The sequence below is a fragment of the Vitis riparia genome, chromosome 13 (assembly GCF_004353265.1).
Source record: "Vitis riparia cultivar Riparia Gloire de Montpellier isolate 1030 chromosome 13, EGFV_Vit.rip_1.0, whole genome shotgun sequence".
In the NCBI taxonomy this organism is placed as follows: Eukaryota; Viridiplantae; Streptophyta; class Magnoliopsida; order Vitales; family Vitaceae; genus Vitis; species Vitis riparia.
In genome coordinates, this window is record NC_048443.1 from 4,420,598 (window position 1) to 4,444,975 (window position 24,378).

Sequence of the window (24,378 nt, forward strand, 5' to 3'; positions counted from 1 at the left end):
TTGAAGCTGGTATAAAGAAACTTTACCACTAATCAACTTCAATCAGCTCTAATGGCTTCTAAACATTTAGCTGCCCTTGCAATCTTCGCAATTGTTCTTCCTGCTGTGGCCATGGCAACTGAGTTTACTGTTGGAGATGATCAAGGTTGGACCATTAATTTCGACTATGTAGCCTGGGCCAAGGACAAAGTCTTTCATGTTGGCGATAAACTAGGTAATGTAGCTCAAACTCTCACTTTCTTTTCCCTTTATGACTTCTTTTAATTCAAGCCTTTAAAGATATTGTCGTCAATTCTCATACATGCAGTCTTCAAATACACGGACTGGCCACCCCTGGAAGGAAGTGGTATATTTGTGATGTGAACGACCATTGTGCCAACTATGGACAGAAGCTTGCCATCACAGTGCTGGAAGCGTGGGTGTCTCCTGCATCAGCCCCCTCCACCCCCGCAGCGCCAGCCCCCTCCACCCCCGCAGCGCCAGCCCCCTCCACCCCCGCAGCACCAGCACCCAGTTCTGCTTATGGGATCTCGGTGTCTGGGTATCAGCTGCTGATGGCAGCCATGGTTGCTGTTGCTTTCCTAGTCGTTTGATCTGCTTTTTCTCCGGGAGCACCTTTGATCATCTAGTTTTCAAGAGATTTCTTTGTTTCATTGTTCTTTTATTCAATTATTTTTTGGACTGAAAAATGCGATGTGAGATGAAGTTTGAGTGGAAATGAAACATTCAATTTTTTTTGTTTCTATCATTCTAATTTAATTCTTTGATTTTTCTTTTCATTCTTTTTATCTAATTTAATTCTTTGACTTTTCACACTATCTTTCTAATAATTTATAAGGCATACTTATTTGTTTGCGATTTTTTTCCTTCATATTTACTGCAAAGAGCATCAGAATTGGACGTGTGTCTGCACTTCTTTACTGAACTTTCGAAAATAATGAAGCTTAACATGGACTGAGTTTGGATCAGTACATACTTTCCTTATGTTCCCTTTGAAATATTAAATGGTACAAACTTTTGCATGTTGGTCACAAAACATAGTGCAGGTTGCTGTGTATGCCCATTTGAGTCTCAACATTCTGCGCGCATCTCCTTATCTTCTTTTAATGCTAGAACCACTCCACAAATTCTGTCAAACATCCATCAATTGGGTAACAGAATCATCTTTGTGCATTGTCATTTTTGAGTGTGATCTGCTACCTTCTTTCTGTCACTTGTTTCCAGATTGATGCCACTTGTATGTGATTGAAGGAGACTTGAACGAGCATGACAGAATTGTTGGTGAACTGTGTGCACGAGACAATGAGGGACCATCTGAATTTGATTGATTTAGGTCTCAAAAATAAGCATGCAAGAAGGTATGACATGGTAGTGGCACTTAAATTTTTTTGCTAATTCTTGGTTTTACACTACCAAGTTGTAATTGAAACGATGAGCATTTCATTCTTATTTTACCATCTGGTTTGTATGGGAGAGATTGATGCTCATCACTTAGAGAGAAAGGATTTGGTGAAAATGACAACACTAACTTAAGTTTCTTATTGAGTTTGATATATATAACTATTACTTATTAATTTTGATATATATAGCTATTACAAGAAGGATTAGTTAGTTACTTATAGTCTAAGTTGGCATAACAAACTCTTAACAAACTTCCTAATAGGTAATAAGCTTAATTTAACCGTATCACTAATATACCCCTCACAAGCTAAACGATGGTACTAAGTGAAAGCTTGTTACACAGAAAAAGAAAACGAGAAATAGACGAAGGCTCAGAAAAGACATTAGTTGTTTGCTCTTTATATGGAATATAACAAACATCCACTTCATTATTGAGCACTTTCTCAAGCACGAATGAAATATCAATCTCGATATGCTTAGTTTTGGCATGAAAAATAGGATTTGAAGTAACACAATAACACCAATGTTATCACACCACCACATGAGGGTTTTTCAAGAGAAAGACCCAACTCATGAAATAGAGATTGAATCCAAATCAATTTTGTAGTGGTAGAAGATGAAGCACAATATAGGAACAAATACTTTTTTTTATTGAAGAATTGATTGACACACTTTGACAACTAGATTGAGAAACACTAGGCTCTTGTAGTAGAGAAAGCAAGGCCTTAAACATAGAAGATGACTTGGACTATGAAGATTGTGATTGTGTGAGATCAAGTTCATAGAGACCATTCCTAAGAGCTCGTTCCACCATAATTTTCTTTGAAGCTTTGTCCTTGCTTAGACAATAGTCATAACAGAATTCAATTAAAACATTATTATATTTTGTAAATTGAGAAATACTGAAAAGATTTTTGGTTGTGTGGAACATGTAAGATGTTATTAAGGAGAAGAGGTTTAGAAGAATTTTTGTAAGGTAAAAAGGAATTTCCAAAGAAATAGCAAGTTTAGAACCATTACCAACCATAAGCTTCTCATTGCCCATATAATCTACCTTGATAGTCAGATTGTTCATATCGATAGTGATGTGGTTTGTTGTGCTACTATCGACATACCACTCGCGATCTGCAAAGTTAGAGGTGAAAGCAATATTTGCCTGATAACTAGTCAAATCAACACTTGAAAAGCTAATATCAAACCTTTTGTAGCATTTAACAACAACATGACCAATCTTGCCACAAAGTTGACAGATTGGCTTGTTGCCATGACTAAAACCACCATTGTCAAGGCCATGACGACCACGGAAATGAGAGTTACCACCATGATTGGCATTACTCAATACAACAAGAAAAGATCTGCGATAAGCAACATTAATAGAGGGAGAATTTTGCAAATCAGTTGGCAAAAAGACCAATTAATGTTGAATCATCATTTCATGAGTCTATATGACAAATTGAACCTCTTGAAGAGTGAGAGCATCATTTCTTGAAGTAAGATTAATAATGATTGACTCATATTCAGGATAAAATCCAATAAGAATATAAAGAATAAGATCTTTATCAATAATGACCTGACCAATAGAGTTAAGATTATTAGTCAAACCTCACATCTTAAGAATATACTCCTCTACACTAAGAGCTCATTTCTTCAATGTCTATAGCATCATACAAAGCTACATCACTTTGGCCTTCAATTGAGACCAAAAAAGTTATTCACGTGTGGACCAAACTTCAATAGTAGTAGCACAATGATTGACATGATTGAGCATTGATTCGCTCATCAATAAAAGAATCTAGCTTATAAGAAACTGATCATGTCTCATTCAAATTAGAAAATCAAGATTTTAAACCCTAGTTAGTGGAGAACTATGACTGTTACAAGGAACTTTGACAAATTGAGGTAGAATTAGAACAAATCCAAACAAAAAGCCTTCAAATCCTTAAGCTCGTATAGTTGAAAGCACTTGAGCTCGCCATTAGTAGCACTTTTATCCAACCAAAAAGAAAAAACATTGAAATTTGAAACAAAAGAGGCAAAAGGCAAATTAGGAGCACCAAAGGAAGTAGAAGAGGTCAAAGACATGTTTCTAGAGAAAAATTTCGAGAAAAAAATGGAAGAATTTAGAAAGAGAAAGAAGAGAGAGAGAGAGAGAGAGAGAGAGAGAGAGAGAAGAATTCTCAAATGCAAACTTGCTTTGATACCAACTTAGAGAGAGAAAGGATTTGGTGAGAATGACGACACTCACTTAAGTCTATTATTGATTATGATATATATAGCTATTACAAGAGGGTTCAGTTAATTACTTACAATCTGAGTTGACATAACAAACTCTTAACAAACTTCCTAACAAATACAAGCTTAATTTAATTATATCACTAATATCATCAAATGTGTTTGTACATGTTTACAAGAATGGAAAAGATTGTTAAAATATTGACTAAAGAAATGCAAGTTGTATTCTTATTAGGCCACTCTTCTAATCAAGCTCACCAAGAAATCCTTATAGTTTCCAAGAGCTACATCTTCAATCTTCTGGGTTAGAGGAACTTTATATTGCTTATCAAATTCTTCTATGATTTCCTTCATATCAACATTGCTCCATGTCACTATTACTCAAGTTAGGGCTTCTTTGGTATTCTCGTCTGCATCATCTTTGAATGCATCATTTAAGACCTAAAAGAATTGAAACAATCAATCCAATACATGATTCTACAAACAAATATAAGATCATTTCTACGATATTGTTCGTGATGAATTAATCTTACCTTATTGAAATATGCTTGGGGATTGCATAGGCACTAAAATGTCTCCTTCAAACTCATTAGAGTGTCATGATCCTAAACAGATTAATGAAAATCATACTAAATTGGTAATTTAAGATGATAAGAAAAGTAAATCAAATAAACCCTTCATGTGATTTTTCATTGTTTTTCCTACTTAATTTGTTCACTTTTTTATAAAAAGAAAAAAGAAATAAAATATGAAAATATTAAATTGTTTTCCTTTGCTACATTTCTTTTCTTTTTTTTTATAATTTGATTGGTATGTTATACTCCTTCCCCAAAGATTTAGACTTAGTAACTAGAGCTCTCTTGGTAAAAAATCTAGGCTCTTACTCACCATGGTTTTTAAAATAGATGACATAATTAAGAAAAATCTACTATATAAAAAACACCTAATAATTCTCTTCTAACTAATATGGAATATCATATTACAATTTCAATTTTATTATTATATATCTACTAAGGGGTTTACTTATCATTGTCATTCATTCAAACAACTAAGGTACCTTCCTTTTTTTTTCTTTATTTAAAATTTATTTTAATTACAACTGTTGTTGAATTAAAGTTCAAAGAAGAAAATTTAAGGTATATTACACATTTATTATAATATCATTCTCGTTCCTTACCTCATCTATATTTTTGCCATAAATCTCCTTATAGTACTTGACCACTGCCTTGAGATGGAGCTTGCTCCTTGTTGTTAGAATCCTTACTATCCCATCATCTTCAATTGGGTTCTTCTGATCAACATTCTTAATCGTAATTGCAAGTGTCGTGGCCTCTGATCTAGTAGTCCCCTCATTAACTCGTGACCCTTCATATCTATACAAACTCACAAGGGCTACTAGGAGCTATCAATGTAGGAAAACAAATTTTCGTTATACCATAATTTACATTAATTATGGAAGTATTTAACCTTCATTAAATATCTTTAAAATCAAAGATGTCAAACAGGGCCTTAATCTATCATAAACAAGTTAGATTTGTGTTCTTTTGCCCTTGTACTAATTCAAATTGGGTCAAACATATGATGAGGCTTGAGAGGGAAGAACTTTGGTATTAGCCAACTATATTGTCATGCGTTTGAGGCTTAATTTTTAGGTTATCAACAAAAGAGCCATGCATATTATGGCACAATGATTGGGCCACATTGTTTCGGCTAGCCCAATCTTGAAACATATGAGCTGACCTGGTTTGAGCACAAAGTGGGCCTTGTCATCTTATAAAAAGCAATCCCATGCATCAAACCATAATAAATGTTTTTAATTTTATAAAAATATTATAATATGTTTTTAATCATATAAATAAAACCATTAAGAGGAGTGTTTGAAAATTTTAATATTCTACAAGAAGTAATAAAACTATCATGAAATAGATTCTCAAAAAGATTATAAAGTATAATGATTGTGTGATAAAATTATTATTTTTCATATAAAAACTGTGCTTATGCTTTGAATATCATTCATTTGACGTGATAACCTGACTAAAGTGGCACTAACCTTGCGTTTGATACCTTCAAGTCGGGAAGCAACATCCTCGATCGATTGGTCGAAGAGGGATTGATAAGCTTTCCTAGCTCCAAGCAGCTCTTCTGATGATCTTGTGCATGCAATCTCAATAAGCAAGCCATATGCTTGAGGACCCTTGGTAATAGCCTCATGCACCAAACGGGCATCCCTTTCCCAAGGATGCATGATCCATTGCACCACAATATCCTGACCATAAAAAAATTCAAAAGGGTCATAAAATAGCAAAAAATTCAACCATTCATAACTAACATATTATCACATCCTAATATATGTGCCTTGGCAAAATATAATACAACACTCTTGGGAAAATACTAAGATATTAAATTAATGCCTCTGAAACTTCAAATTTTGGTTCTAGTAATATACGATGAAATTTAGATCATTGAATAAAGGTACAAATATATATATATATATATATATATATATATATATATATATATAAGAATTATGGTATAAAAATAAATTAAATTAAGGCATAAAGGAATAAAATTAAGGTATAAACAAATGAGACCAAAGTATAATGGGATAGAAGCAATATACAGAGTAATGAGATCCCCAAATGTGATACAAATGAATAAGCTTGGAATACAAAACAATGGGACTTGAATTACATATGCGACACCATTTGATTGGTGGTGCCTTCTGAATAAGTTCCACAAAAAGTATATTTGGATATCATACTAAAATGTGTCATCGTGCCAATTAAAAACACTTAAAAAAAAAAAGTTGATCTGAAAAATAAGTCAATCTGATTGATCCATGAGTATAGATTAGGCATGAAACTATGATATGAAAGGGTAAGTGTTAGCAAACAATAACAAGTCTATGAAAAGAAAATTTTATTTCATTTTATTTTTCATTATTTGAAGTAATGGTACTATATCATCTATATATATATATATATATATTTTTGGAATTTTCTCATATTATGTATTGCAATTTTTTTTATAGAAAAGTATTTATAGGCTATATCTAGTACCAAAATACATTAAAACTAGGTTAAAAAGAGAACATTTTTCAACCATTTTCCATGTGATATCCATAATTGTACATGACTCTCAGCTAGCATTTCTATTACTAGAGGAAGAACATGAGTACCTTAAATCGTAGAAATTCTTTCGTTAAGCATGCAATATGGTGATCATCCCACCTCTCAAAAAGACGTTCATCCTCCAAGAAGAATTTAGGAGTTCTCTTTCTAAAGGATTCCAAGTGCTCCGAATGCCACTTTCCTAGGATCGATACCATTGAATCCTCATCAACTCCAAATCCTAAAAAATGCAAATTAAGGTTGCTTCAAATAGATGGACTACATATAATTCCTGCAAAGCCTGTATAAAATAAAGCAAATAGAAAATAACAAAAGCCTAAAAAATTGAATTTCACAATTTAAGACTATTATACCATAATTTAGAGTGCGATAGGTTGTGATTTTAAGAAGTATTTTTAATATTTCTAACATTTGAAATTTTCTATCTTTCGAGTATTAAAAATGGTAGAAACACTTCCTAAAATCACTATCAGATACATTCTTAAAGTTCGTTTAATTGTAATTCTAAAAAATGTTTATAACATTTCTAACGTTTGAAATTTTTTAATAAACAAAATTAAATGAAAAAAATGATAAGAAAAATATAAGGGGCAAACCTGAGAAAGCCTTGGTGAGAGCTTTAAAGTCATTTGGAGGATCCATTTTGGTTGTTTTTCTTTTCCCGAGTCACGCAATAAGATGAAAGGCTTCTCACTCATACATGAATATGAGATGATGATTTAGTAAGTGATCCATCCAAGGGGATGGATGCAGTAGAATAAAATGTACACAAAAAAAGGAATGACTTGTGGGAAGAGGAAAGGCATCTGTCCTCAAAGGACTGCATGTCAATATATGGAGTCCTTTCACTGATTATAAGATTCCGATTATACTGTTTGAATTTTGCTTTTAAGACTTGATTTTCTGATCAAGACTTTGACCTAGGTTTGGGTGATTGTAGTTCATGGAATAATGATTTTGAACAATTTGAATATGTTTTGATCTAATAATAATGAATTTATATTTGGGCTTGGGCTTGGGCTGAGCTCCAATATCTCTTGTGGCGCATGGGAATTGAATACTTGTACTGGTACAGTGTTGGTCAAAGCTGCTTTAGAATTTTGTCGTGAAAAGATTCATGGAAACTTAGGCACTCATGCCGGTGCTTAATGTTCATGTAATCAATCAGAAATAAGTCTAAAAGTTATTAATTTAAGATATCCTAGGTAATACCGTGATCAAGAATATAAGCTTTCAATTAATACAAGGATAAGCCCACAACTAGAAAGAAATAGGAACAAATCTCATCACTATAGTCCTTCCTTAAGCATGAAGAAAGAATAAGACGGAGATTGCAAGAGAATGATGAAGTTTAAAACCCTAGAAAGAGGACCGGTGGAAACTCTTCTGTTCTATTGCCCTGTAATCTACTTTTACTCGAACTGATATATTAGGCCAAAGACAGGGCCAGCTGTAGCCCATGATAATGGGCACAAAAAAACTAAGCTAAGACCCTGATAGGTTGGACCTTAGGGTTACCACAAGCCCAATACCAAAACCCATGCATCAACTTAGGCTAAGGTGATGAAAATTGAGTTGGGCTTGGCACAACAGCACTTTGTCGTTGTGCATGTCCACCTAGCCACAAAGCCGGCCCTAAGATTCACTTTTCCAGGGAACTTCAATTTGTGCTTTTAAAGCTAAACATTGACCATTCAATGCTCGAGTGTGTATGTCTGGACCGAAGAAAACGGCCAAGAGAATTATGGGTTTACAATTGTCATACAATAATATTAATTACTCGTGGAATAATTGCGTACTAACCAAAGCTTTTTCCGCGGCAACGCTTTGTGGCCTGCAGACCCATCCCGTTCTTCATGTTTTAGACGCTTTCAACAATATTCTGATCTAAACATTAACTATAAATAGACCCTTTAGAGCCTAGGATGAACATCAACAATCCAAGTACTCCTCAACTTTAATCAGCTGCAATGGCGTCTAAACTGTTGAATATTGCCCTTGCAGTCTTCGCAATTGTTCTTCCCGCTGTGGCCATGGCAACTGAGTTTACTGTTGGGGATGATCAAGGATAGACCATTAATTTCGACTACGAAGCTTGGGCCAAGGACAAAGTATTTCGGGTTGGCGAAAAACTAGGTAATGTAGCTTTAGCCTTAAACTGTCACTTTATTTTCCTTTTGTAGTTTCCTTTGATTCAAGCTGCTAAAAGTCCTGTTGTCAATTCTCATACATGCAGTCTTCAAATACACGGCGGGACGGCACAATGTCTTCAAAGTGAATGGTACCGTCTTCACGAACTGCACTATACCACCACCAAATGAAGCTCTTACTACTGGAAATGATGTGATTACACTGGCCACCCCTGGAAGGAAGTGGTACATTTGCGGTGTAAACGACCATTGTGCCAACTATGGACAGAAGCTTGCCATCACTGTGCTGGAAGAGTGGGCGTCTCCTGCACCGGCCCCCTCCCCCTCCACCACCACAGCACCAGCACCCAGTTCTGCTTATGGGATCTCGGTGTCTGGGCATTAGCTTCTGATGGCAACCACGGCTGTTGTTGCTTTCCTTCTTGTTTAATCTGTTCTTAGAGGATTGCCTTCGATCATCTAGTTAATTTCATTTGGTCTAATGGTTTTTGTTTAAATTATTTTTCATACGTAAAGAAAATGATAGGATGAAGTTGTGAGAGATGGAAGAAATAAATGAAGATCAATCTGTACGAGATGAATTTAATTTGAGTGAGAGTAAGACGTTTTCTTTTTCTTCTATATATTATTTTTTATTATCTTTATTTAATTGTCTATATATTCTTTTTCTTTTACTTAAGAGGAAAAAAAAATATTTTTTTGGCATGAATTTGTCAATCTATTAATTCATTTATGAAGTTGTCTCCATTTATTTATTAGAGCCTATTGAATTTTGGGCTTAGCAAGTTCCCTCAATTCATAGTCTATCAACTTTTGTTTTAGAGTCATTAGCCATCGTGAAGGATTGCTATATGTTTTTATTTCTTATTTAATTTGTTTGTCCTTAAATTAAATAAAATAAATGAGGGCTACAAATCAAAACAATGAGAATCAATTTTTCAAATTAATAAATAAATAACCGCTTTCATATAAATAAAATTGATCAAAATGAGAGAGCTAGCGCTCAATGCCACTACGGGATAGGGTCCACATGCAATAAGCCCTTTGATATCTTGTATTTTTACCTCCTCAATAATCAAAACAAGGTCAACCAACTGTCCTTGCGTGTGGCTCACAGGCTTGGACTACGAGCTATCGTCAATGGAAGCCAATTGCAAGCATTGATAGGTCATGCTAGAAGTCAAAACTGGCTAGCATCTAGCACGAAGCTTATGATTGGATAAGGAACAAAAGACTCCCAAAGCATGAGGGGTCCCCATAAGACCCTATAATATCCAGAATCATCTGGGTTGTATCGATAAGAGCCTAATGAAGACACGGTTGACAAATTTGGCAGCTGCTCTTTAGAACTAGATATGATGAGAAGAGGGATAGAATGTGTATTTGTAGAACATGGCAAAAACCCAAGCTGATTTGGTACGGTTGATAAGGGAGCTGTAGAAAGTGAACATGTTAATATCAAACCGTATAAGTAAAGTGAATTTGTTTTTAATAGGTTCAGTATAAGCCAAAATGAACATGTTAATATATACCAGTTGATATTAACATATTACTTTTAGTTAAATAGAAAAAAAATATTTTGATTTTTTCTATTCAACCAAAAAACAAACACCACCTAAGACAAAAAATGAAAAAGAAAAACTCTCCAATAAATTTGATGGAAGGACATTTGATAGAAAAATTGAAAAAAGATGCATGAAAGAATATGAAATTATATTGGAAAACAACTAGAAAATTCACAAATAAACACTCTTCAATTTTCAAGCAGCCGCTCTAGTGATCCAAATGCTTGAGCTACGCATTGGGTTCTTAAAAAAGTGTCCAAAAACACCATGCACCACTAAGAAACATATTATAACACATACATGAATGACCAATACTCAAATTGCAAGCTTTCATCTCACTAATACTCAAGAAATTATGGTAATCATAAAAATCATGGGCAATTCATAAACAATTGATCTCAATCATGTAACCACTTCACTAAATTATCCAAACAGTTAGATTAATTGTGAACCTGAAGTCAGAGCATTTCAAGAGTGAAAGGGATATGATAATTATAAAATCAAATAACTAAAACTATTGCCTAAGTACCCAACTTGCTATTTAACTAAAATGATTCATTTAACTAGCTCAAGTCCTCCGTTTAAATCATGTCGGATCCATTACATTATACTAACTCATTCGATTGGATTCTAGTTTGACCAATTTTTTTATAACATAACAATTCATTGATCATTCAAGCACAACAACAATATTGCTTCTACGACATAACATAGGTTTTTTTTCGTCTTTTTTAAATTATAGTACTTAATGTTGAGTTATGATCCTTAATTGTCGAAAACCACCTTTCAAACATAAGATATTATCCTATTCCATGCAGGGGTCTATTCCACTTAAGGGTACTTCATACTATTACAAATGATGGCTTTGACTCTTAGTTTAAAAATGCAATTTACTACACGGTCAATGTAACATTTTCACTTTAAGAAATTTTAATTTTTGAACTAAACCAAACATGAGTTTTCAAAATACAAAATGAACGGGCATGATTTTCATAATTTACTTGAATAGTAACTTCATACAAAAGTTAAACTTAAGAAGATTTCATAGACAAGGATACAACACTCAACCTTATGTGTTTGGCATTATATCAAATTCCTTCTTTACTTTGTTACTAAATTTTGATAAAGAATTCAAGTGATTGAAGGGATAGAAAATAGAAAAACACACTTTTAAATGAAAATTAACAATTTTGACACCACTCAAACCTTTTAGAAAAACAATAATTAGAGAATCAATCAAATGATAAACATGAAGTTGATCCTAGGATCCTAAATAAACTCTCCTCTTAAATGAATAATCCTAGACCTAAAATTATGACATCACTCCTAAGAAAAACCGAAACACGATCCCTAAATTCAAAACCTATGCTCATCGAAGACAACTATGCACATGACCTAAAAAGAAAAGACCTTGTAGCACTAGGGACATAGGGCCTTGAATGTGGGGATAAAGATAGCTTAAGAAAAGAATAAAACTATAGTCCAAATAAATATCTATACATGGAAGATCTTAATTTGTAACTTGAATTATAATCTCTAATGTTGGTAACTTCCTTCTTCAAAGAAACTACTAGAGTTTTTTATTATTCCAGTCTCCAAATTCTAAGTGTAAATGGACACCAGAAAAAACTTGATTAGGAGAAAATAAAAGAGAGATGAAGAAGCTCAAACCTTTGGAGAAAATATTGTTGGAATCGTCAATGAACCTACTATTTATAAGTAGCCCTATTAGTGAAAGATAAGGATTCCAAACTAAATGGATAATAATCTTCATTCTATTTTTTTTTAACTAATTTAATTCAAAAACAAATTTTGAGTTTCATGGAATCGTATCTATTTATTCATCCTCCTTTTATTTAACCCATATGTTGACGATGAATTCAAAAAAAAAAAATTGAATTCTAACATCTCCCACTCATAAGCATTGGCTAAAATCTGTCTTTTTTTTCTCTTAATCTTGCATCAAGTCACTTTTCTTCATATAGAAAAAGAAATGTGTTGCATGATGAGAAGCTATAAAGTAGGAGTGTTTATAATAAGTGTCCATCTCATTAGCGCAACACATCATTCGAAATAAAATATCTCATTTATAGCCCAGACTTGTTAATCATACTAGTTCAAGCACCTTTAAAAAAAAAACCCCTCAATGAGTCATCTCTCAATTAGAAATGTTTAACCTCAACTCATATACATATTTGTACTCATAATTATATCGAACACAAAGTTGATATATGAGTTACAAATAGTGGTGTGTTATTAGCAATCTTCCCCAACCACTTATGTCAATTCATTTAGGTTTGACTATTTTCCTAACATATTCCATTCGACCGTATCATTTATGACCTTTGGATTACATGTTAAAGTAGTGACATTTTGCCCTTGCTTCATGACATAGTCCTAGGTTAAAAGAGTATAGAGTAAACTTTATAGTAACTAGTCTATAAGAGTTCACACAATGTTGGAGCAGGGATCCATCTAACAACTCTCTCTTATAGTTTTAGATAGCACATATAGTATTATGATACGTATGTCAAGATGGAGCTCCCACAAGAGTGGGTGTGTCACTCTCTAATGTCATAGGAATCTTAGCCTAGTCATCTCCCTAAGTGCCTAACTTGAGTTTCTTAGCACAATCGTTTATCAAGCACCTACCTAAGGTCTCACATTTGGCTTTGTTCATGCTATATGAATTTGTGGAATAACTTCACATTTGACTTTTATCTATCAACTTAGGTAGGAGTCCAAAAATTAAATACATATTGAGAAAATAAAGGCTAATCTTAATAAGGAAAACACCCAAAAGGGGTGTAAATTGGGTTTTAAAAATTCTTTTTCAATCACAATAAATTCAAACAAAAGAAGCACAAATATAGAGAGATAAAGTTAGAGAAAGCAAACTCAGATTTTATAGTGGTTCGACACCCCTTGCGTACGTTCACTCTCCTCAAACTCCTAACGGAGTGAGGTATCCACTATACTTGAAGCTTCAACTAAGCTTCACATATCCTAACTATATGCTAGAGTAGCTATGTTATCACTAAAAATAGTGATAGGCTCTTTGGCTAAATCCATGACTTTTAGGTTTTGGAATAATCTCCCCAACCAAACAGCCTCCTATACGGTCACTAAACAAGTGACATATTATGACTCCATGGTGGATAAATCAATGTAGGATTGTTTCTTACTACGCCAAGTAATAGTAGTGTCATTGAGTAAGAAAGCATATCTTATAGTGGATTTGTGCTCATCTCTATCACTAGTCCAATCTGCATTACAGTATCTTCTTAATCTCCAAGTCCCCATCTTGATAGTAGAGGACAAAATCTCTAGTCCCTTTGAGGTAACGAAAAATCTTCTTAGTTGCCCGCCATTGAACAGGGCCTATGTTACTTTGGTAATGACTAACCAATCCAACTACAAAACATATGTCAAGTCGAGTACACAACATAGCATATATCAAGCTTCCAATTGCACTCGCATAAAGAACTTTTGCCAGTTATTTCCTTTCCTAATCATTCTTAGGGCACTGATCAAGACTTGAGGTGTAACTTTTCTCGATAGGTGTGTCAATAGGTTTGCAATTTTGCATCCAAAACTGGTCTAGAATTTTCTTAATATAAGTCTCTTGAAACAAACCAAGAAGTCTTCTTGAGTGATCCTTTATGATCTTAACTCCAAGCACAAAATTTGCCTTCCACATGTCCTCAATATCCAAAGTAGAGGGCAACCACCTTTTGGTGGCAATAATTATGTACATGCCATTTCAAGCTAATAGAATGCCATGTCCATGTCTATGTTATATTTCTTAGTTAATATAACATATTGGTTAGGGAAATTTTTTTCCACTTGCTATTCAATCAATTTTGTCAATTTTCCTATCAAAAGGTCAATCTAATATTTCAGCCAATCTTGTCATATATTTACTTAAAAATTCCCCAACCAATATGTTATATTAACTAAGAAATTTAATACTAAGCATAAAAATTGATGTTTTTTCTTTAGGTTTTTTTTTCCTTTTATTTTTATTTTTATTTTTTTTGTTAAAAGTGATATTTCATTTAACTTGGAAGATCATTTAAGGACCCACATATCTATCTAATCTAAAGCAAAATGTGTACTTAAATTTTAGGTGTAACATGATTCTCACAATTTGTTGCTTCTTTTTCATAATTATAGATTTGTAACTTTATTTCTTTTTTTTTTTTATCATTATGCCAATATGTCATTCTTATGTGAATCAACGTAATCCATTATAATCATATTAGATCTACTTTATTAACTTTAGGAGAGAGAGAGGCACAAGTCATTTTCTATGAACATAGGAGCACATATCTTTTCTTCATGCCATTGAATCAAAGTCTTTGTCAAAGTTATATGGTTGCTTCACAAAAAAAGAAAACTGGGTAAGGATGCAAAATATATATATCATATTAGGGCACATGAAGCTTTTTTAAACTCTAGAAGGCATATCTATATAACAAAATCCTAACAAGTTGGGTATGACAAAGGAATCTTTTTTTTTTACCACAAATTTATTATAAAAAAAAATGGCTTGAGTGCTTAAGAGCTTATCAAGGGCAGTTGAGCACCTTGGGTTCTTGAGCACTCCATGAAATGTTTTCACAACTTGGCAGTGTTTTAGCCCACTTTTTCCATAAAACCATCCTATGCCTTTTTATTTACCATTAAGCTTACTAACCACTTTCATTTCATACTCAACTGTATACAGCATACATAAATTGATGAACTCAATCTTCAATGACCAATATAGTCTCAGTGAAGTATGTAGAGTGGATCTGGTAATGTTTGGAAACAAAATTTTAAATTTGAATTAAACTAGATAATTTAGCTCACCAACACTCCTCATCTTTCTCCATTGCATTTTCTTCTCCATGAATTTACTTACCTGCAACACCTAAATCAATTGAATCACGGGAAAAAGAAACTACTTTAGTCACTCATTTTTGGTGATTTTCACCATTGGTAGGGTAGCCTCTGTTTTAAGATTAAGCATCCATTGGTTACCTTTCCAAAATTTGGTTTCATGGATTTCCATTAAGTATGTATTGTTTTAACATATTTCATGCATGTAACTGTTGTATTTGAGCTCAAGCTACACTTGTCAGCTCATGGTTTGTTGTAGGGCTACTACTTGAACCTTGAGCAGGGATGGTTCCTTGAGGAACCAAATAGGTAGGTACCTCTTTGGTAATGAAGGTTTGAATTTTTGGAATTGATAAAGGTTTTGCCTTGGAGATGTTGGAAACCATTGGTTGTTAGTACCAATAAAGGTGGGTTCCTGCTCTTTGATTAATGGTGGCAAAGGTGAGGGTGAAAGCCTTAAAGGAGAGGACATTGGGATTCTAAAACAGGTGAAAGCTAACTTAAGAAGATCCCATGTGGATGTGATAGGAGGCATAGACATGTCTTTTGGCATCAGATCCAAAGTACTTATTTATATTATCATGATGTACCATGGATTAAACTTTGGTGTGTGACAAGTTAATTATTACTTGAGCTCTATTCTATGTTATTCTCAAGCTCTCCCATTTGATGTTCAATGTGATGAGATGTAAAATTGTCTATTTTTATATCTAGTGGTTTATGCACATGAACGTGATTATTTCTTCTTCTTAATCATATTTTGAAGTGTGGAATCATGGTAGGATCTTGAGTATAGATTAAGTCATGTTCTCGAATTTTTGGGTGTGACATAACCCATAATAAGAAAAATTTTTGCCTAATCTTTATAAAATAATAATAATAATAATAATTTAACCACCGAAACATTTACCCACCTAAAAATCAAATTATCAAAAGATCAATTTAATATTCTAGCTAATTTGATTATATGTTATCATGTATTTACTAAAAATTGCCTAACCAATATGTTATATTAACTAAGAAATATAAATAATAAGCATAAAAATTGTGATTTTTTCTTTAGTTTTTTTCTTCTTTTTGTTTTGTTTTTTTTTTTTCTAATATTGAAAGTGATGTTTCATTTAACTTGAAAGATCATTTAAGGACCCACATATCTTATCTAAAGCAAAATATGCAGTTAAAGTTGAAGTGTAGATGACTCTCATAATTTGTTGCTTCTTTTTCATATTTACAAATTAGTAACTTTATTTTTTTCTTTGATCATTATGCCAATATGTCATTCTTATGTGAATCCTCAGCGTCATCCATTGTAATTGTATTAGATCTACTTTATTCATTTTAGTAGAGACAGAGACAGAGATAGAGACAAAGACAAAGAGAGGCACAAGTGGGTATCCTTTTTCATGAACATAGAAGCACATTTCTTTTCTTCACCATTGAATTGAAGTCTTTGTCAAAGTTATATAGTTGCTTCACAAGGAAGAAAAATGGCTAAGGATACATAATATGTAACTCAAAAGATTTCTTTCCTCCTAGCCAAGAAACAAAGAGTAGTTAGCCTATTGACTTTGGAATGAGAATATTTTTTAAAAAAAATCAACCTTCTCTTACTATTTAAGAAAAGTAAGGGTAAGTTAGTTACATAGGAATGGGAATAAGAACAGGGATAAAGAAAAATTAAAATACTATGTAGAATAAAGGAATTAAAATTCTAACTAGAATGGATTTTAGTTTCAATGAGAACAAGTATTTTATTCCTATACTCTTATTTCTATAGGAATCCAAATACAGTAGTAAATAGAAAATAAAATGAATTTTCATTCTTAATTTCTATTTCAATGTTCCAAAAATACTCTAAACCTCTAGTCCCTTAAATGGAATCTACAATAGTTTCATTAATGTTTTGATAATGAAATTATTTAATTTTGAAGGTTGTTCTACTTTTTTATGTCAAAAAAATGATTACATGTAAACAATACACTTGCATTTTTCTCGAATCTTTTTTTTTTAAAAAAAAAAGAGTGGTGCAAAGACACTTCTGTCAAATACTTTCTTTCACCTTTCGATGGAAATGTTTCTCGAAGAAATTATAAAATAAAATATGGTTTCTATAATATGAGAAGAATTCTAAACTTTGGAACCTCTTATCACTTCTAATTAACTAAGCTAGATAATGTGCCCTTCTCCAAGAGCAAGTTTGGCATAAATATAGATTTCTTGAACATGTTAAAAGTCTTAAAATTTGGAACCTCTTTTGAATATTCCTTCGTAAGGAGCTCCTTTAATAAACAAATAATTCAAAATTTTGAAACCTCTTTAAAGATTCTTTGTTGGAGTATATATCTCATTGTTATCTTATGCATATATTTTCTATTTTTTAATAATTATAAAAAAAAATTTATCCTTCTAATTTGAGAATTCTATATATAAATATTGTCTATTCTAAACTTTAACTTTCATGAATGCATTTAGAGAAGTCAACATTTATGAGTGTCAAAATTTCTCTTGCTATTTCATAATCTAAATTAGCAATACATAGTATTTCCATTGTTGTTGGAGAATAAAATTCCTTTATTGTCTATTCTAAATTTTTTTAAGAATCACTTGAAATGATTCTTAAATTAGTACTATCGATAAATGCTTCTTCTAAAAAATCGATATTACTAAAAATACTATAAAAATTACTGTTTTTTAATTTACATAAACACTAAATAATTCTCTATAAAAATAAGTGTAGTAGCTAGAAGTACTATTATAAAAAATGCTATAGACCAAAAGCCTCCTTGTCAAATTCACTTCAAAGGAGCCCTAATATTTTTAACATTTTTCATAAGCTAAAACACCCTCAAGTCTGGCTCAAATTCAAATTAAAAAGCTTCAAGTCTTAAAAGTGGATAAAACTTCAAAAATAACTTAAGAATCCCATAAGTGAATGCAAGTACACTATGATGACCACATACAATTAAGACCTTTCCCCCCTCCCACAAGTCATTCCATCTTTTAGTCTCATGGTCCTGCTTACCCTACATACCCCTTTAGCTTACTTATAAAATTAATGCCATGATGGAGGTAAAGAAGGACACCATTCTTGTTGCCTCCGTCAAAAGAAGGAAAAAACAAACAAACAAAGAAGGGAAAACAATTATGTCTTCGTCAGATGCTCTTGCAAAGTCTTTCTCTGTTTCTCACTCTGGTAATTTCTCCTTCTCTCTTAACTTTGTTTTTTTCTAAATCACAAACAATTGCCTTCTTTTACAATATACTTTCTACTCATTCATCTATTATTTTCTTAATAATTCTAGTGAAAATTTGTGACAGTAAGGATGATTACATATATATGATCTCATGTCCCATATGAAACTTTTTTCTTTTTTCTTTTTTTTTTTTTTTTTTTTTTTTTTGCAATTTACACTATAGGTTTTTTCTCCCCACTGGTTAATGAATACAGTCTACAAATTAATATAACAATTTTGAATTTAGATACAATATCAGATCTGGAGAGCAAATGTTACATAATTCCCATATTCAAACATTTTTCAGTTTGTTTGTTTGTTCTTTCATTGTTGATATTTATTAGAAGGTTGAAATAATCTTGATTTACATTTCCAGGAATATTTGGAGTTGACGAGAAATCAATGCTGGAGATCTTAGTAAAATGGCAACCAGAACAGTTGTCAACTTTTAGGAATGAAACTTCTCGCATCTTTTTGAAGGATGAACGCTTTCCGTTTGAGAAATGTGAAGAATTTCTTCTTAAATTTCTAAAAAGGGAATTTAAGCGTTTTAAGGTATCTATATATCAAATACAAAATTAGATATTTATGTTAATATAAAATTAAAGATATTTATATATCATTTATCATTAAAAAAAATTTAATTCTTATAAGAAAACAAAAATTACAATGGAAGTACAAAAGACAGGGAGACTAAAGATGACTTAAGATTGGTTTTTGCAATAATATGATTAGTTTTTTTAACATTTTTGTGGTCAGGATGCTGTGGTGCAATGGACCATGCATCCTTGGGAAAGAGATGCTCGCATGGCAAGGAAGGCTTTGAAAAGAGGCAGACAAGCATATGGCCTACTCATTGAACTTGCATGCACTCGATCATCAGACGAGCTCTTGGGAGCTAGGAGAGCATACCAGTCCCTCTACAGCGAATCCATCGAGGAAGACGTTGCTTCCCGAGTTGACGGCATCGAACGCCAGGTTAGTACAAGTATATGATCATATTTTTAGTTGTTATATTTGAAAAAAAAAAATGACTAGGATTAGTGAGATATTATGCAATTTTTTATAAAGTGAAGAGCATTTCTGTTTATAAATTTCTTGAAGCATTTTGACCAATTATTTCTTAAGAAAAATGGCATTCATATTCCTTTCTAACATATATTTTTTCCATAAATGATGGTTGGGCTTAAGGATATGCAATTGCAAATAATCTTTTGAGCCTACTCTTGTACTATTGGAGTTTGGAACTTTTTTTTGGGTTTAAGCCACCTATTTTGAGTCTTAAAACCCCATTAGTTGGACTCTTAGAAATTCCTATAATTGTGTCTTTTCTCAATAAAGGAGTTTTATGTGGTGCAGTCTTGGTTAGGTTAGTATGACTGGTAATATATATAGTCATCTTAAGGAACCAATCGAGAATTAATGTGATCTTCATATTTAGAAAGTAACTTGGTCATATTTGAAAGGTAACTAAGAGTCTATTGGATAGTGCTTCTAAAAAGCACTTTTAGAATATATATATATATATATATATATATATATAGATATATATATATATATATATAAATCATTTGTGAAGAAAAATCAACTGTTTGGAAAAATTTAGAATATACTTTTCAAAAATTAAAAAATCACCTAAAAATACTTTTAAACAAAACACTTCTATTAAAAGTATTTCAAATAGAAACACTGCCACTTAAAGTGCATTTAGTGGTGTTTTTACTCAAAGTATTTTTAATTAAAGTGTTTTTAGACGAATCATCTATCAAGTGTTTCTTAAAAAAAAAAGACATTATATGTGATTTTTCAAATCTTTAAAAATATTTCCTAATTTTTTCAAACATCAAAATTTTTTTCCAAAAACACTTTTTACATTAAAAACACTTCTTAAAATTATTGTCAAATAGACTCTTAAAGCCCATTTGACAGTGATTTTAGGAAGTGTTTCCAAACTTTTTAATACTTTAAAATTTGTATCATTTAAGTGTTAGAAATGCTATAAACGTCTTCTAAAATCACTATCAAACGCACTCTTAGTCTAATTATTTGTTAGTATCATCAAATATCAAATCAATAGTTGAGATTTCATTTTAGTTTGGTCCAACCCTTTCCATAGTTTTTTCCATCCTGCATCTTTGATTTTGGAGAACTTTAATCAAACACATTCTCTCTAATGATAACTAAAACCTTATAGCCACATAAAGAAACCATGCAACAAATATTATTATCAACACGAAATAATGTAATGAAAAATTGCTTCTTGTATCAACAGCTTTTGGTAGCACTTGTAAGTTCATACAGATATGATGGATCAAAAACTAATGACCGGGCAATTAAATTGGACACTCAAAAACTCGAAAAAGCCATTAGTATTGGTGACAAGAAGCAGCTAATCAAAGATGAAGAGATCGTAAGGATTCTAACAACAAGAAGCAAGATTCATCTCATGGCTGTCATCAAATGTTACCAGGAGACTTTTAACAAGAACATTATAGAGGTATAACATAATTATGATATTCTATTTGTTAATTCTTAGAGCCTATTTGAAATATTAGAATATGAAATGGGGATGAGAAATATATTCCATTTTTCATTCGTTATTATATTTGGATAATTTCAAAAATAGAAATAAGAAGTAAAAAAATAAATTATTACCAAAAATATTTTGATTTCCCTTTTTTTTAAGATAATACATGTGATCCAACATTCATATCATATTTTAATTCCTGCATATCAAAGGCACTTTTTATTCTTTACTTATATATTAATAAATGAATAAAGTGAAATAAAAGAAAAAAAAAAGTGAAAGTTAATTAGCATTAGACTTAAAGTTAGTATTTGTTACCTTCTTTGTTATCCTATGTTCTTTTTTTCTCTTTCTTATATGTCCCTATTGTCCCATTTTCTCTACTATTATCACTTTTTTCTCTTTCTTATATGTCCCTATTGTCTCATTTCCTCTACTATTATCACTTTTTTACTTGGAAAAAATTAAAGAAAAATTGTGTAATATTTGAAACACTAGAATAGAAAATGGGAATGAAAAATAAATAAAAAATAAAAAATAAAATAAAAACCATTCCATTTCCTATTCATTTCTAAGTCCAAATTACTTATTAAATTATAGGAATGAAAGTAAAATTTCAGTCTTGTGGATGCAAAATTCTATCTTGTTCAAATTTTGGTTTTCCTCTTTTACATGATGTTATGATTTATCTTTATTTTTATTCTTATTTTCAGATACCAAATACATTTTAAGAAGTAATTAGATTGAAATATATATACTTTGCTAATAGTTTAACATGTACAATCATGAACATACAAATTATACGGAAAAACATATTATTTCAAATCATGGAACATTATTTGTGTAGTTTTTTTCCTCTATTTTTATTATTTTTTGTTTTATAAATTCTCTTTTTAAAAAAATAAATAAATAAGTAGGACAACAATTCTCATTCTCGTGTTACTTGGAACAATTCTTTTCATTCTAATATTTATTAGAAGTCATTTTTCCTCGAATTAGCTTTCATAAATATTCATTTTAATATAATTCCTCCGTAATTTATTTAGGATCTTGATGAGGAATCAAGTTTGAAGGACACAATTTATTGCTTGTGTGCTCCTCCACAGTATTTCAGTAAGGTGAGATAAATTCACTACACACATTACAAAAATGATCTTTTTATTTTTGTTTGTTAAAGCATTTCTTGAACTTTTTTTTTTCTTTTTAATCTTAGATTTTAGATTCAGCAATGAAAGCTAATGCAAACAAGAATGAAAGAGAAGCCCTAACTCGAGTTATTGTAACCCGAGCCAATGTTGATATGAAGGACATTGCTGAGGAATATGATAGGCAATATAAAACTCCTCTAACCAAGAAGATTGAAGATGTAGCTCTTGGAAATTATAAAGATTTCTTGGTCACATTGGTCCAAAGAGCTCTGCCTCAAGGAAGTGATTAAAAATGCCTCTCTTGATGGACTTGTTCTTTTTCTTTGAATCGAACTCTACTAATGCTTTATTTTCCTATGTTTGCAAGAGCAATGTGTAATAATAAAAAGTGTGGTGTTCCTATGAAGTGAAACTTTAATAAATCATTAATTCTAGTATGATTGAGTTCCAAAGCATGCCTTTTAATTGATTGAAGCATGGTTATATAATAATATTCTATTTGGATTAAGGATAGTGTGTGACAATATCATTTAATTTCAAAAAACCTATCTTCATAGCATTTTTTTTTCTTTTTTAAAAAAAATGGCCTTTTGGGCATTAGGTTAATTGGCCAACTTCTTCTCCAAACCAAATCATAAACGCTGAACCCTAATTTAAGTTTGGATTGTACGTTAATCAATCTAATTAAGTGATATTTTAAATCAACTCAAGCTCTAAGGTTGATGTTGATCCAACTAATTCAACCTTAATCATGTCGATCGATGCATTAACAAGCATGCATAAAAAAATTAAAAAGAAAACTTACTTATTCCATCCTTGTAATGCCACTACAACAAATATGAGGTTTTGTCACAAACTAATTTGTGATTAAAAATTAGTATCTTGTGATAGAAGATTTTTTTTCCACAAATTTTTTTTTTTTTTTTTTTTTTGGCGAGTTTGTTGCTCTAAGTCTATGAGCAACTATTTTTAGCCATAAAATTTAATTAATCAGAAAATGGCTTTTTGATCACCTTCAAGTCTCATAACAATTACACAAAGTAAGTATAACTAAATCAAATTTTCTCTTTTGTTATGCAATACTCAAATAACACAATTGGATTGGGTGCTCTTGAAATCATTAGAATTTTACTAGTAATCAAGAAATACAATCTAGTTTCTACAAGTACTGGCTATGGAAATTTCACCTTTGCAAAGTATTTTTTAGTGTTTTTGTTGCACCAAATGGTTGCATGCAATGTAGGTATCAAGTGCCTATAGATTGGAAGTCCCTGATGAAGTTCCTGAAAATAGGCAAAGAGTCATTGATGAATTGCATGCACATTTTACTCATTAACAATGTGTAGAAAGGACTAGTTGGAATGTTGCGCACAAGTACTACTTCCATAAATCTAATTAAAGATCTATTACTTCCTTGAAGTTGCTTCAATTCAAAAACCCTACTAGAAATTCTAACTCAGCTACAAAAAAATAAAATAAAATTGTGGTTCAGTTAAAGAAGATGGAGTAATTTCCATCATCCGCACCTTAGTGATAGAAGCGCTATGTTCATCTTTGTAGAGGTTGGAAGTTGTGATAAGCAATGTGTTGCTTCTTGTACTCATCAATATCCAAATTATTTCTTCATGATAGCATAAACTATCCATGGAAAGCATTGTGAGGAATATAAAGGCTATGTTGGAAAGTATGGTTTCCATTCTTTAGAATAAAAAACACTTAAAAACATGTTTGACAAATGGTGACTTAAAAAACAATGTTGTTTTATGTCTTCTCAAAACTGTGTTTTCAGAGAACATATTTAAAGATAAAAAACACTTAGAAGACATATGGAGAGCACATCATTCTCACTTATTCTTTAGCAATGCTCCTTCTCTACTTAAGACTCATCTCTACAAGCACAACTCCATTGGCATTAGCAACATCTAGTTACACCTTGTCCATAAATTGTTTGATGATTTTTCTAGACCTAAAAACAATAGGGGAAACTTTATGATAAAGTAATACAAGTATTTATGTTTTTGTGAGTGTTTAGTTAGGTTGATAATTTTGGACAAATTTCCTAAGTGTCTTTTAACTCAATCTTTCCAAATCCTTCTTTGGACTACTT

General features: G+C 31.7%; 2 protein-coding genes and 1 pseudogene across 3 annotated transcripts; 2 read left to right on the top strand and 1 right to left on the bottom strand.

Annotated features, from left to right (window-relative positions):
- Window positions 1–9,304, top strand: LOC117929246 (stellacyanin-like). Its single transcript, XM_034849517.1, has 2 exons — window positions 1–214; window positions 9,001–9,304. The coding sequence occupies exons 1-2, from the start codon at window positions 52–54 to the stop codon at window positions 9,297–9,299; spliced, it is 462 nt and encodes a 153-aa protein (XP_034705408.1). The 5' UTR covers window positions 1–51; the 3' UTR covers window positions 9,300–9,304.
- On the bottom strand, window positions 3,747–7,448 carry LOC117929245 (annotated as a pseudogene).
- A 9,166-nt stretch (window positions 9,305–18,470) lies between the features above and the next one.
- LOC117929202 (annexin D4-like) lies at window positions 18,471–22,700 on the top strand. 2 transcript variants are annotated; one of them, XM_034849475.1, is made up of 6 exons: window positions 18,471–18,556; window positions 18,973–19,151; window positions 19,356–19,574; window positions 20,869–21,093; window positions 22,170–22,241; window positions 22,337–22,700. In XM_034849475.1, exons 1-6 carry the CDS (start codon window positions 18,508–18,510, stop codon window positions 22,559–22,561), a joined length of 969 nt encoding a protein of 322 aa, XP_034705366.1. In that variant the 5' UTR covers window positions 18,471–18,507; the 3' UTR covers window positions 22,562–22,700. The 2 variants fall into 2 exon arrangements, with proteins under 2 accessions (XP_034705366.1, XP_034705367.1); XM_034849476.1 differs by lacking the exon at window positions 20,869–21,093.
- Window positions 22,701–24,378: the final 1,678 nt, after the last annotated feature.